Source organism: Lycorma delicatula, chromosome 1 (assembly GCF_047948215.1).
Source record: "Lycorma delicatula isolate Av1 chromosome 1, ASM4794821v1, whole genome shotgun sequence".
NCBI classification, from domain to species: Eukaryota; Metazoa; Arthropoda; class Insecta; order Hemiptera; family Fulgoridae; genus Lycorma; species Lycorma delicatula.
The window spans coordinates 349,069,337-349,084,350 of NC_134455.1; the positions used below are offsets into that span (position 1 = coordinate 349,069,337).

General features: G+C 30.6%; 1 protein-coding gene across 2 annotated transcripts in view; it reads left to right on the plus strand.

Annotated features, from left to right (window-relative positions):
• The first annotated feature begins 3,204 nt into the window (after positions 1-3,204).
• gammaCOP (coat protein (coatomer) gamma) overlaps positions 3,205-15,014 on the plus strand; it is a 79,913-nt gene continuing 68,103 nt past the window's right edge. The window contains exons 1-3 of one of the 2 annotated variants that reach the window (XM_075382472.1): positions 3,205-3,363; positions 9,416-9,546; positions 12,284-12,511. In XM_075382472.1, the coding sequence (XP_075238587.1) occupies positions 3,327-3,363; positions 9,416-9,546; positions 12,284-12,511 (396 nt within the window). In that variant the 5' untranslated portion in view covers positions 3,205-3,326. Of the gene's footprint in view, positions 3,364-3,425; positions 3,566-9,415; positions 9,547-12,283; positions 12,512-15,014 lie in introns of those variants that run through there. The other variant, XM_075382473.1, reaches the window with a different exon arrangement.

Consider the following 15,014-nt stretch of genomic DNA (forward strand, 5'->3'; position numbering starts at 1 on the left):
TGATAGATAGGTACTACCTGCAGGGGAAAGAATGTATTAAATTTTTGCAGAAATTTGAAAAAAGAGTGAGGCTGTTTTGGCTAATATAAAATTTCAAAATCTTTCTGGGGCACTTCAGAAAAACGTTTTTACAAAAGTTGAAGTTTTTCTTCATCAAGATCACAAATTACTAAAAAAATTTATTTAACATTCATCCCCTCTACCAAAAATGACACTATTTATTTTTATTACTTTTTTTACCTATATCTTGCTTCAGAAAAGGAGTTGATGGGAATTTTTTTGCATCTATATTTTCTACATTAGGCCTTCAAACCAGTATAATTTTTTTGCCCTTCCTACTCCAATGGTCTATAGTAAAAAAATATTCTTTTAATTTAAAAAAATAAATTATTTTAAATTTAAATTGATCTCACAAGCTACATGTTGCAATTAAAATGTGAAAATCATTATTTTTTAATAGCCCTTATTGTTTAATATTTTATAAAAAAAAATTAGCCAAACATTTTCACCACTTAGAAAATTACAACTTTATTTATTTTGAATTATGGCTGTATCTTTGTGTTTTTTAAACAATTCTAAAAAGCTATTTTTTTAATTTATTAATACCACTTTAGAATTATTGTCTTAAAAATTAATTTTACCCAAATGGTTCCCATTAAATGTGGGAGCTACCAAAATGAAAAAAAAAAATTTTGAAAATTTCAATTTTATTTATTTAAAATAAATTTTAGTGAATATTTTAATCATTAAAAAAAAGTTGATGCACGAGTCCCAAAATTTTCAAAAAGTAAAAACATTTTTTTTTAAATTGTGATGCTAATATTAAAAATTTTGGTCACTGCTTTATTTTGTTGAGCATCTTGACTTTAAAAATTAAAATATAATCAAAATGGTATTAAATATATATTCCATTCACTGAATTAAAAAAATAAATAAATAGATTTCATAACTTGACTGGAGTAGCTGGGAAAGTTATGCAATTCATTGCCAGCTTTTTTAAAATATAATATTAATCTAGGCAGGATCATCCCACTGAAGAGGATCTTAAGTCAGATTAAACATCTTTTACTTGGTGAATGTTAATCATGTTTGGATTTTACTGGGTGATCATTTGGAAAGTTACCACATTTATTATTCAACAACTATCAGTCTCATTGTATTTCTGTTTGCAGGCATGTATACCATTCACAGGGGGAGAACCTTTTTAAAATCATTTTCAAAGGGGGGAACCCATTCTTTCCGCTAAACCTACCCCAACTCAAAAATCTTAAATGGGAATGGTAACATTTAATTATATTAATTGAGATCATGAAAAAAATAATGAATTTTGGTGAAAAGAAAATTAAAATCCGCCCACCCTTTCGCTCAATAGGTGCAAAAAACCATTTGGGTTAGTACTTTTTTTAAATTTCAGGCCAACAAAAATAACTATAAAATCACATGACGTTATTTCTTAAATTATTTAAAATAATCAATCTGTGAAAATTATTTTTTAAATTACCAACACAAAACTTCACCCTTAAATGTTTTCTAAACTTTCAAGGGTTGAAAACTTATTATTTTTTTAACTGAGATGTAGCTTGTAACACCTAATTATAAGGTCCTTTTAATGACAACTAATTTGGTACAAATAAAATAAAATAAAAATTGATTCACTGATATTGAAGTTACGATTAAAAATGTGTTTTTTTAGGTTATGTTGCGATATAGTGTTACCGACCCAAAGCATTAGGTCTGAAATCGTCAGTTCATCAAATATATGGTATTTAGGTTTCTCCAGCATTGAAAAAACGTACTAGTAAACACAGCATTATAACATCAGTTAAACTTTTTATCCATAAGGTTCCAGGTTCAGATCCTAGCGAGGCTGGTATTTTTCATACACAGTAACTATTATTCGTATTTCTGTGTATAAGATTAAAAAATATAAAATAAATAAGCCATCTAAAAAAAAAGTTATTTTCTGACTGTCTATTAGCCTTGTGTGGCTTTGCCACAATGTACTCTTATGCTCTGCCTTTTTTATATTACTGTAAATTAATCTGGACAATTGTTTCTAGGATGAAAAAGGTAGCGAATGTTTACGTCCATGTTTACGTTTACACAAAGTTTGGTACTGAAATAAGACAACTAAATCGTTTATTCTGATCGGTTTATGATAAATAAATGGTTGTATATCATGTCAGTAATTGTTATGCATGCTAATACACGAATAAATTAATGCCCGGCATTTGTGTGGATGGATGATGGAAAACTTTCGTAAAATCTTGATTAGCGCAGCATCACAAAATACAGAATTAATTATAAAATAAAATATATATGTTATTATAATCTAAGCCAATTATTTAAAATACTACTAGATATAATCATACAACTCCAACATAAAGTTTGAGTTCATCAGTAACTTTTATTCAGCATCAGTCGGCTATGTTATTTTAAGTTAGTTTAATGTTAACTTATATTCAGTACAATGTTCTAGATAATAAACGTTAGCAACAACAGTATAGTCCACCATTAAAAATAAATGCAAATGGTGATAAATGAAAGCTTATGACATTTTTATTTCCTTCAGCCAACTGTGGGTGTTTGTCGACTCTACAGATTAATCCAAAGGAATAAAACAAATATTAATACTGCTATGACCAAAATTAACTTTTTTTCAATCAATGAATTTTATGAACGTTTGGCTAATCGACGCAGCTCGACCTTGCATCCGTACTCATCTACGGGGCAATGGCTTACTACATTACTACTTCTAATTTAGCAAGATTAATTTGTTCAATTCTTAATAGCCTTCTGGTTAAAAAAGTAAAAGTTATGAAATTTCGTCGTGACTCGTAAATTTAATTTGAAATCATTTTATTTTTATTTAACGATTTTGTTAAGTTGTTAACATGATACTCAAACCTGCATTAAGTAAAAAAAAAAAAAAAAAAAAAAAAAAAAAAAAAAGTATAGTAACTAAGAACAAAATATACTGAAGCAGAAAGAAAAAAAAATAAATGAGCAATAATTATAATGAGGGTAATTAACAATTGTTCAGCAGAATATTATTTATATTAAAAAAAACAAATAACAACTGATAATAATTTCCCTTTTTTGGTCTGAGAAAATAACCTTTATTCCAAAATGTAAGTACTTTGTGAAAAATAAATGGTGTTTGCTATTATGAATATATTATAGCAGTCTCATTTTATAAACGTCAACTATCTATTACAGTATTGGTCGAAGTTGGTTAGTGTGTTGATTGTGAAATATGACGTGTAAGTTCTAGCAGTTAACTTGCTGATCTGTTGCTATCAAGTTATTATTTACTGAAAAAGAAAATGGCATTTAAACGTGATAAAAAAGAGGAAGAAGAGGGTAGGTATATAAGTGTGTAGAGGCTGTTATTAAAAATTGTGTATATATTTTTCAAATTTAGGTTAGCTCTCTGCTTGCTGACGTCTGTTGTGGTAAGCTTTAAAAAACGTTTATCTAGTTATTTGGAATGTATCCGTAAGTTTCTATAAAATTATTTGTGATTTGACCAGTAAAATGAAGTGGATTACTACAATTAAAATAGGTTAGAAACCATTCAAGGGTGTTTTTATGCTATTTATTTACATCATTTCTGTAATTTTTTTCAACTATTTTTAAGAATTTTCTTGTAGCATTGAATAATATTGATTAATTATCAGTAATTAGCTATTATTAAAATTGTTATAATTATTTATAGAAACTGCCCCAGCCATTGCATAAACCATGGTGATCTACCAAATTGATTTATTGAAAGTGCTTTAATGGTTGACATTTTTTACTTCCTTTACACTTCAATTTTCGATATGTTACATTATTAGATATTTCAATAACAGTAGTTCCAGAGAATTATCAATTACATGGAGGGTAGTTTTCAGTATCATATTTTTGTTTTTGTCTGTGTTAACAAGTTGAAATGTATACTGGAACAAAAAATGGGTTTCTTTTAAAATCCGCTTTGATCAGGCTCGGCTTCCTAAAGGATCACAGTTTAAAAGAACTGTAATTGGTTTGCATTTGGAAATACCTAACAGAATTTTAAAACATAGTTCCATTGGAGGTGTAGTATATTAATTTACAAAGTCTTTTTGTTACTGTTCATTTGAAAGCAGTAATTTTATTCATGCTATCTAAATATATATAGTGTTCTTCCATTATATTTAACGAGATAAGTGTTAAGTAAGTTAAACTGTTACTAAATAACATTTAATTTGACAAATCAGGTTATATGTAATTTAGTAAATAGTCTTAAAAATAAAAATATTTAAATTAAATTTTATTAATGAAAAATATAAAACTACAACAAACTTGGATTACAGTAAAGAAATCTGAATAATCTGTTTTAATATGAAAGAGTAAAGTTTTAGATTTTCTTCCTTTTTGCTGTTATGCTAATATACAGTCAGTGATAATAAATAATTGTACTTCACTACAGTCATTATTAGATAAGGAAAGGAATTCAATGTAGAGTCATTCCATAAAATGTTGCATGATGATGGTTATATCATCTTATGGAAATTTAATTTTTATGATGACCACATTCAAGAAAAAAAAGTTGAAATGATTGCCCCAAATCAGTTGTCACCACTAAAGATTGTTACAAGCATTTATAATTCTTTAATAATTTCTGCAGTTATTAAGATATTAGTTTACTTTACCCTTTCATTAAGAAAATTACAGGCTGTAGAATTACATATTCTTGTTTATTTTATTCTAGATGTAAGAAATAAGTTAAAGCTTGAAATTGATCCTTTTCCAAATTTCAGTTATATAACTCATATAAGACAAGCATACAGAAACTGATATTCTGACATACTGTCAGCATGTAGTAAATATACGTGGCTGAATAAATAGAAATAAGAAGCCCATTAACTTAATTTAAAAGTTGCATGTTTTTAAAAGTAACAATTTTTGTTGGGGGTTTTTTTTTTTAAAAAAAAGGTACTATGCACAATAATCTGTACACAAAATGATCTGTTGTACAATGGAAGAAAAATAGCATCTTTTTTTCATTTTTGTAGCAAACAAATTTAGTAAAAAATATAAATAACTTCTTCAAACACAAAATAAAATTATGTATATTTTGATATGACTTGTTTGAAAATAGGGTGGTTGGGTAGTTTGTATTTTTAAGAATTCTGACCTGAGTGGATATAATTTCTGCACCAAGTAACAGTGAACATAAAACCAACACTTTAATTATTAGATGCAATATAATTTGTGATGGAATTTCTGTTTTCAAAGAATTCCACCAAATTATCCCTGATAATCCCCACTTCCAGATTTTCACCCGAATTAGCATATTTTATATTGAGTTTTAAATAATTTATTTTAGAATTATGTATTTGTAGAAATAACTATTATTTCCATCAAGGTTGGGAAAAGTATCTTATATTGACATAGCATATTTCATTTCTTTTTACTAAGATAAACATTTTTTGAAGTGAAGTTAGAAGTGAAAGGCTTAATGCTTCTATTTTTACTTTATTTGAAAGACCTCTTTAGAAAGGCTTTATTAAAGTTAAGTCTGTTAAAGCATCCCATTGGTTTGCATCCCATTGTGTTTATTTTAACAACTGTTTTACTTAAATTTGGGATGTATTTTGCTTTTTTATGTTTAATTTATATTTAACTCTAGAATAGCATATGGAAAAATATTTTTTGCTCTTGTAGGAATATTTTGAAATTTTATTTATTTGAAAATAATGTAAAAATACAGTGTTCATAAAGTTATGTAGCCCATGTATAATGACAAAAGTAATTTAATTATATGATACTGGAAGTTAAGCGGACTATAATTTTCACTTACACCTCACAATGAATGTTCAAATTACCCATCTTGACTGTAGATGCAGGTGTCAGTTCATTTATTCATATGTTGAACATTTAGAAGTGGTGGGAGATCTGGAAATCCTGTTTGGTTGTAATCAATCATTAAAGCTCAGGTGCGCTTTGCACTTGACAAAAGTGACATTAGCTCTGCTTTATCAGCAAGTCTATCTAATGAGTGTAACAATGAACAGTTTATTGTTATTTTTCCTTTAATGTGTCTTGTACAGAGTAATTTTTAAGTCCTGTTACCCAATTTTAAATGTAATTTAAGAAAAGGAAATTTGGGTGGAATAAAAAATGTATTTGTTACTTACAAAAGAGATTTAATAAAAAGCTATTACTTACATAATTGTTAAAGAATATGCTCAAAATGCCCACCCCTTGCGGTTATACATGCATGGACTCTTTTCAGCATATTAGCAGAAACCTTTATAAGAGTTGCACTGGAAATATTCGTGATTAAGTCTCTAATATTGACTTTAAGTTCATCGAGGATTGCTTTTGAAGGCCTCGGACTTAATATAGCCCCACAAAAAGTAGTCAGGAGATGTGAGGTCTGGGGACCTTGGAGGCCATAAGCCGCTGCTTATTATTTGATCTTCAAAGAACTCTTGCAGAAAATCCATGGTTTCTCTTACATGCCATGTGGCATGTAGCGCCGTCTTGCTGAAATCAGCAATACCGTGCTTGAGGTTCCAGGAGGGACACAAATTGGCGCACAATATTCCTGCATACTTCACCATTTATTATATGTTCGAAGAATATGGGTCCGACTATACGATTACGAGATATCGCACACCACACACAAATTTTTTCAGGATGCTTAGATTTGTTTTGTAAAGCGTTAGGATTTTCAACCGCCCAAATTCGACAGTTTTGACTGTTGACATAACTGTCGAGATGGACCCAAGCTTCATCACTAAAGAATTCTGTGTTTAAAAATTTGATTCCGTTATCATTTACGAGTGACCTTACCAACGGCAATATTGCAATCGCTTGTTTAAATATGGAGGCTGAAGCTCTTGGACTAATCGTACGCGATATGGATACAATTTCAATTTTTTAGCGGCTTTCTGAACTTTCGAATATGACAAACCGACTTGCGTGGAAAGTTTTCGTAAACTTTTCCGTGGAGAATTGAGCAATCTTGTTTTCACATTCTCTAAAGCGTCATCTGTCAAGCGAGTTTTCCACTACGTTTTCTGTCGCAAACACTACCTGTCTCTCGAAATCTGTTTGCTAGCCTAGAAATTGACATTTTTTCTGGCGGAGGAACACCATCAAATTTAATTTGAAATGATTCTTTTACACTCGCGTACGATTTCGTAGCAAAATATTGTTCAAGAATGAAAACTCGTTGTTCTATGGTAAAAGACATTCTGTTCGTAACACGACCGGAAACGGCACAAAAGTTTACACAGCTCAAGGAGAATCAACTCACACTGCCGTATGTATACCGGTTGAGTCGCGCTACCAACTTCATGTCACAAAATAAAATTTCCCTTTCTTAGAAAAAAATTACCAGACATTAACAATTGGGTAACAGGACTAAAAAATCACTCTGTAGTTTAGTGAACTTTATTGTTATTAAATATTGTTTATTTTATAAATCGGTTATCTATCATTTTCACACTGGTCCAAGGGATTGTTCCAGCCCCAGAATTTATCTTTATACAGTCCATTATTTCCAAATTAACATAAATTTTCTCCCTGTATGGTACCATCCTATCTAACATTAAACCCATCACATGCTCAGTCCAATGCTTCTTAGAGTTGCTGCACTAATTTTAGAAATATTATCGTAGATATTTTCTTTGATTTATTTAAAGTGTGCAACTGCTTTTTAAAAATAGTACCTTTTTACACAGGGTTTATGATCCCATTTAAAAATCTGGTGGTGAAAGATCTGGGGACTCCTGAGGCCATAGTCTATGGAAAATTTTACATTCATTAAAAAATTGACATAATCCCACAGCCAAGTCAGTTGAGTGGCATGTAGTATCAACTTGTAATCTGGAGTTTTCAAGCAAGGTTACAGAATTTATAATAATATCTAAATATTATTCTGCAGTTTCTGTTAGAAAAAATGTGTCCAATTACTTGTCATCACAAAATGATGCACTAAATACCAATTTTTTGAGAATGCAATGGGCTTTCCAGTTAAATGAGAGGATTCTCAGAACTACATATTCTATTGTTTTGGTTGTTAGTTTATTCAGAAAGATGAAACTATATTTCATCAGAATAAAAATGCACTAAACGATAGTGTTCATGTTTTGAACAATCTCATATGAAATGTTTTGAAGTGCCTACATTATTGAAGTCATCTCTTACATTCAGGTTCTCAAATTCTTGCACTATTCGAATTTGGAAACTTCAAAAATTTTATTTCGAGACTTCAGGCTTTTAACCTTGTGAAAAACCCTGGCTGAAAATCCAGTATGTTGTGTAAGTTTCGTGAGTAACTTTATTGGAGAATGTAAAAGCAGTTGATGAAAATCATGTTACATTGAGGAATGACCATTTTACATTTATGATCAGCTGTATTTCTTGTTTCATGAAACCTAGACTAAACAAAAAATACTGCATTAATTAGAAAATTAACTATAAAAAACATTCTGGCCTTTAGAATAAAACTGAATGCTTAAATAATGTTGTAAAATACGTATACACTAAGCTTGTGGAAAGTGGATGCATGTTGTACTGCTGCGAAGTATGATATAGACAGAGGGACAACAAGTCATAATGTTTACGTTTTCACCTTATTTAGTACAGCTCAGCAAAATATCCATCTCAATAGACATCTGTAACAGACTTATAAGTATAGGAAAAGGATCTGTTTTGGGTTGCGTGACTTTATGAATGATTTGTATAACCATTATATAACATTTATAAGTATTATTATTTTTTCTATTGCTGTATTATAACATTTTGAATTATGTGGCTGGAACTTGTATCATAATGAGGGTAATTTTGAAGCAGATTTTCAATATGATACAGGTATTCAACCTATTCTTTTCAAACACTGACTAATAAGAAGCAGGTATTGTTTAATGTATCAGCTGTTATTTTACTTTGATTTTAATCCAGTTTAATAGATAACAGATGTTAATTTGAAAGTACAGTGATAGATAGCTAAGTTTCTATATTACACTGTTTAACCTTTTGTTAATTATGTCAGATTCTGTAGAGGAAATGTCTTTAAAACCAATTGATATTAAAGAAAAGGCAGAAGTTATGACTAAAACCTATTGCCACAGAAATGTATTGTTTAATGCATTTTTTGAAAAATTAAAAAAAAATTGTAAATAATGCATTCTATCATTGATTTAAATCAATAATTCCAATATTTTCTCAGCTGTAGAAAAAATAGGGTATACGAATCTCTATGGTGGCCATTAATGCATTCTTGCAAAGTTTATGACACTCGCCAAGGCTTGTATCATAACTTACTTTGCACTTGTGTATTAATGGTTATCATAATAGGCTTGCATAATGTACTATTTTATGGCATAATTTAAATGCTGATCTGAATACTGATTTAGGTTTTTGTTTCTTGTTTTAGGTGGTGGTAACCCATTTCAAAATTTGGAAAAAACTAGTGTCCTTCAGGAAGCAAGAACATTTAATGATACTCCAGTGAATCCAAGAAAATGTACTCACATACTTACAAAGATATTATATTTGCTAAACCAGGTGTGCTATTTTAATTTTTTTTCTGTTGCCATTGTCTTTTTTCTTTCTTTCATTGTTATATTATTTGGTATTTTATTCTATATAGAGTGTTTCAAATTAAAAGAGGCCTTGTCACCCAGTAGTTTATACTAAATGCATATTTTTGTTAAAATGCATATATTGTTGTGAGATGGATAGAATAATGTGGAAAATGTTGGTACAACTGAAGCTAGAATGGGGAGGGAGGACTGTTATTAACTGCATATTTGAGTGTTGCCAGACCGTGTCAAGCATAGCTTTTGAACAAGGTTGTGTAATTAGGTGTTTTTTTGTTAAAATGCAACTGTTGAAGAATGTGTATTTGTGATGGAAACTTCTTTAGGAATGAAATCTCATGTTGTGTGTTGGCAAAAGTTTAGAGAGAAATTTCAAAAGGAAATTTCAGTGAAAAGTATTATTCAGAAGTAATATAAAAATGTTGTGAATCAGGTTTGGTGTTAGACCAGAAATGTGCTCGACATAAGTCAGTTTTAATGATGCAGGGCATACAGGACATTAAAGTGGTATTTACAAGATCTCCTAATAAATCTTTGTGGAGACTAAACCGGGAAAAGAACATTTCACTAGGTTCAACCTGCACTGCAATGAGGAGAATGCTGAAATGGTAGTATTATGCTAAAGGGGTTCACTATAATCAATGGTTCAAGAACTTCATTATAGACATCATTTTAGATCTGTTTTTCACAGATGAAGTGTGGGTTCACCTTTGTTTTACAAGACATATCATAAAGTAAGGGCCATTGCATATATTTAAATATTAGCAGGTGTGAACATGGTTACACGCATGTAGGGCCATTTATTGGCTACTTACGAAGCCACTGCAGTTGTTATTTTGATCCAGTAGTCGTTTACCTGTCGGTGAATTCAGATCACAATGTCCACGACAATCGTTTCTCCTGTCATTTGTGAACTGTTTGCTGTGATTTGATTTTTGTGTGCAAAAGGATCTTTAGCTGCTGAAATTCATCAGGAGTTGTGTCTAGTGTATGGACCTACAGTATTGAGTGAAGGAAAGGTTAGACAATGGTGTTGAGGCTTTAAAAATGGCTACACAAAAGAGCGAAGTGGCAGACCTAGTATTCAGACCAATGAAATTGTTGAACAAGTGAACCGAAAACTTTGATGTGATTAGAGATTGACAAACAGTGCTCTGGCTGATGAATTTCTGCACGTTGGACGCACCTCTATCTATATGATTGTCACAGAAAAGCTTGGATATCATGAATTGTGTGCAAGTTGGATACCAAAAATACTCACCAACCAACATAAAAAGCTAAGAATGTGCAGTGGATGAGTGATTTTGGACTGCTATTGACAAGATGGATAGGATTTGTTTTTCCACATTGTTGTGGACGATGTTCTACACCAATGCCGAATCGAAACAACAGTCAATACAGTGGCACCATTCAAGTTTCTCAAAACCGAAAAAGTTTAACCTATCTCCGTACTCAAGTAAAAAAATGTTGGCTACCATTTTTTGGAATGAAAAGGACATTATTTTGGTTGATTTCATGGATCATGGATCAACATGTACTGCATAATGCTTACCAAACTGAGACGTGTGATCCAAAATTGACGACATAGAAAACTGTCACTGGTGTAATCCTCCTTCATGACAATGAGCGTCCTCACACCACTCCCTTAACCAAGAAGAAGATTCAAGATTTTCATTGAGAACTTTTTGACCACCCTCCATATAGTCCCAACCTTGCACCTAGCGACTATTTCCTCTTCTTGTATTTGAAAAAGTGACTATCTATTGAAAAAGTGCTGACTATCAGAATTGTGTAGAATTTTCTCAGCTTTCCAATGATGCCAGTGGCGTTTTGCTATTTTGATAAATAACTGATATGTTAAAGAAAAACCAAAAGAAACAAAAAAAATATTTTTTACAATAATTTAATGAAAAAAAAGTCAGCAACAAGATATTTTTATAAAAGAATTTTAGGGACTCTTTCTGCTTGGTCTTATGCTTGGGATAATTTTTTCTCCTATTTTGATCCTCCTGCTCTAATATGCCTCCTCCATTAGTACAGGGGATTAATTTGATGCTAGAATGGTGAACATGTTCCAAATCAATAAAAAAAATTCAGTAAATCCAGTTATTTTATATACATGTGGGATTACCTAAATAAAACATTTTCTCAGCTATGAGGTGGATGAGAAACATGGGTAATGTTTCTCCATGGCTTCCAGCTCTATGGATAAAAGAGGTGTGTTTCAATTTTATACGTGGGGTTATGAAAAAACCCTAGTGTTCTTTTTTCAAATTAGAAATTTGCGCAGTTTAAAAGAATATATCACTGTACCAATTGCTTCTATCACACAGGATGTTCTCTTTCATGTATGGCAAGATATTGAATACAGCTTTGATGTCTGCAAGGCAACTGAAGAAACTCGCAACAAAATCTATTGAACTGATAAGATTTTAGGAGAATTTTCCTTATTTTGATGTATACTTTATGTCATGCTTTGCTCCAGAACTATGACTGTTTGAAACCCCACCAATTATTTTATCATAAAAAGAGAATATACATGATTATGACAGTAGTGGCTAGATCAGTGAAGTAATTTGCTAGCACTGTATTATTTTTTTAATTTCTTCAAAGAGATATTAGGTAGGTAAATTTGCATGATGTAAAAAATTTTGCTTTGCTGATCAACACAATAATCTGTTTTATTTTTTTATGTGTTGTAGGGAGAGCAGCTTGGTTTGACAGAAGCAACCGAAGTGTTCTTTGCTATGACAAAATTGTTTCAATCAAAAGATGTAGTACTTCGCAGAATGGTGTACTTAGGTATAAAGGAGCTTTCATCATTAGCTGAGGATGTCATTATAGTCACATCTAGTTTAACAAAAGATATGACTGGTCGTGAGGATTTGTATAGAGCAGCTGCAATTCGAGCACTCTGCAGTATTACTGATGTAATATATCATATTTTTATTAAAAAGTATTAAGTAATCAAGATTATAAAGTAAATTATTACTTTGTTAAATATTACTATTGGCTTCGATAATTGCTGGTTTATAATTTTTCTATTTTTATTTTTTTTTATCTTTAAGAGTTAAAATGAGAAGTTTGTTAAAAAACTTTTATAATATGCTTCAATTTTTTCCATTTTCAGGAAATTACAATCTGTAATGATCACTAAAATGAGGTTACTTTGTATGATAGTGTGTGTAGTTTTGATTATTTTGAGCTTTGAAGCATGTTTGATCGAATGAATTAAGCTTCTTATTGTTAGTTGAATAACTTCTACAAAAATGCAATGTAAGATACTGTGTGTTGTAAGTTGTTGGTTAATTTTTAACATCAGTAGAATGCTGAATGCATATAACTTTATGTATAACGTTTTCTACTTGCAAACTTTTATATAATTTTGTTTTTGGTTGCACAACTTTTTCTACTTTCTGAAACAAGGAATTAATTAAGTCTATAAAGATAAACAGTGTAATTGTTTGGTTGGCACTTTTATAGCAGTGGGTGGAAGGCTTGATATACTCTTTGTTAAGGCCTATTATGTAGTGCCATTTCTGTTGTTGAAAGGGTGGAAGGATTAGCTTCTGTTTGTACTGATCGTTGGAAGGAAAGATGCTGCTATGTCTAATATAATATTCCTTTACTTGCATAACTTTTGTGGTTGAAATTACAAAAAAAATCTAAGGAATCCCTTTTATTGATTAGCATAATAATACAAATCTTTTTGTCAGAGTTTTTCTCTTTGCTGATCGGTATGTCCAAGAGACAAGGAAGACAAGGAAAATGTCTTAACTTTGAAGAACTGATACTGACCATAATGTTGTGTTTGCAGTGCTGGTAATTGAATAATAATAATGTAAGTCCCATTTTAAAATGACATTTGCTGTCTTAAATGTTAATTTTTCTCTTTGCTAAAAGTCTAGTCTAAAGTACGTGACTATCACGTGGCGTGATAAGTCTGCGAAAATAACAAGACATAATCTTTTGGGAAAAATCATTTTCCCTTTCTCAACACAAGTCTATACACTTGATGTATGATAATCAAAATTTTCAATCCCGTTCTTGTAATATAATTTATCCAAGTTTTCAAAATAGGCTGATATTTTGGCATATTTCTTTCCAGCAAGCCAAGGCAATTCTTCATTTTTGGATATTAGTCCGAAGGTTCTAAGTTTGGTCAGTAGAGGGTATGGGGAAAAGAATTTTGTAGTGTAATTCAAGCAGCATTTCTGTTCCAGAAGAATGAGCTGATGTATTGTCTTGGTGAAAAGGACCTTTTTTCAAATGTAGTAATTTTTTTATGTCTTCATTTAAATGATCCAGCAAAGATGTATAATGCTGCTTGATTATCATTTTATTCTTGTCTAGAAAGTCAAAAGATTATGCCAAAAGTGGCATAAAGACAGTGGCTATCATCTTTCCTACTGATGAAATGGTCTTCTCCCTCTTGGAGAAAGTTTCTTGCCCTGCAAATCATTATATAAATATACATATTATATACTGTGTGTATGTGTACATTGTAGACTGTGTAGTTGAGTATATTTATTTGCTAATTTTGTTAATTCATTAATCTTTTTTTTTTTTATAGAATCTTTCCTGTTTTGGTATTTTATTTATTTTTAAATGTAACTAACGAAAATATTTAAAAATCTATTGTCACTTATTTTCTTTACCTATTTTTATTGACGTAATAAAATATGATTATAATAATAGCGTGTCCCAAATGAAACTGTGCACCATTGTTAACAAACATTTAATTTATTATATTCAAGTAAAATGATAGAAACAGGGATGAGACTACAATGAATTTTTATTTACAGGAGATGCTTAATACGGTTACCACTTGCCTCTTATGTTTGAGAATACACTTTAAAGCACACCAAGTGCTTTAAAGTGTATTCTCAAACATACGACCAAGTGCTAAACTGTTCTTTTTCACCAAGTGCTAAAGTGTGCACTTTTGACCATACTTTAAAACACTGCATTTATGAATTGAATTATCTTATTTTTCAGTTCATCCAGTATATGAGAATTGTTCTTATAATAAATGCTTCTATTGCTCCCCATAAATAGAAATCTGTTGGTCAGACATGCATTGAAATGAGTCTATCCCAGAAAACTTCATTCAAAAAAATTTAGCAAAACATTGGTGGAATGCACTTTTGCTACATTTTGTTGGAAGTGCATTCCAACAATATCTTTCTCATTTTAGGCCAATGAAAGTATAAATGATTTCACTGTCGTAATGTTCTGAGTTTACTGTGTTCTAGAAAAACTGAATGATTATCTACTTACATGATATAAGACATGAAATATCAATTTTTTTAGTCATATTGTTCCATTATCACTTGAGGAAAATTCACAAACCACACCCACCTGACTTCTGGCTATTGACATGACCTGATAAATGAAACTACATTTCATCAGAGATCTGACAGAAAAGGCTAT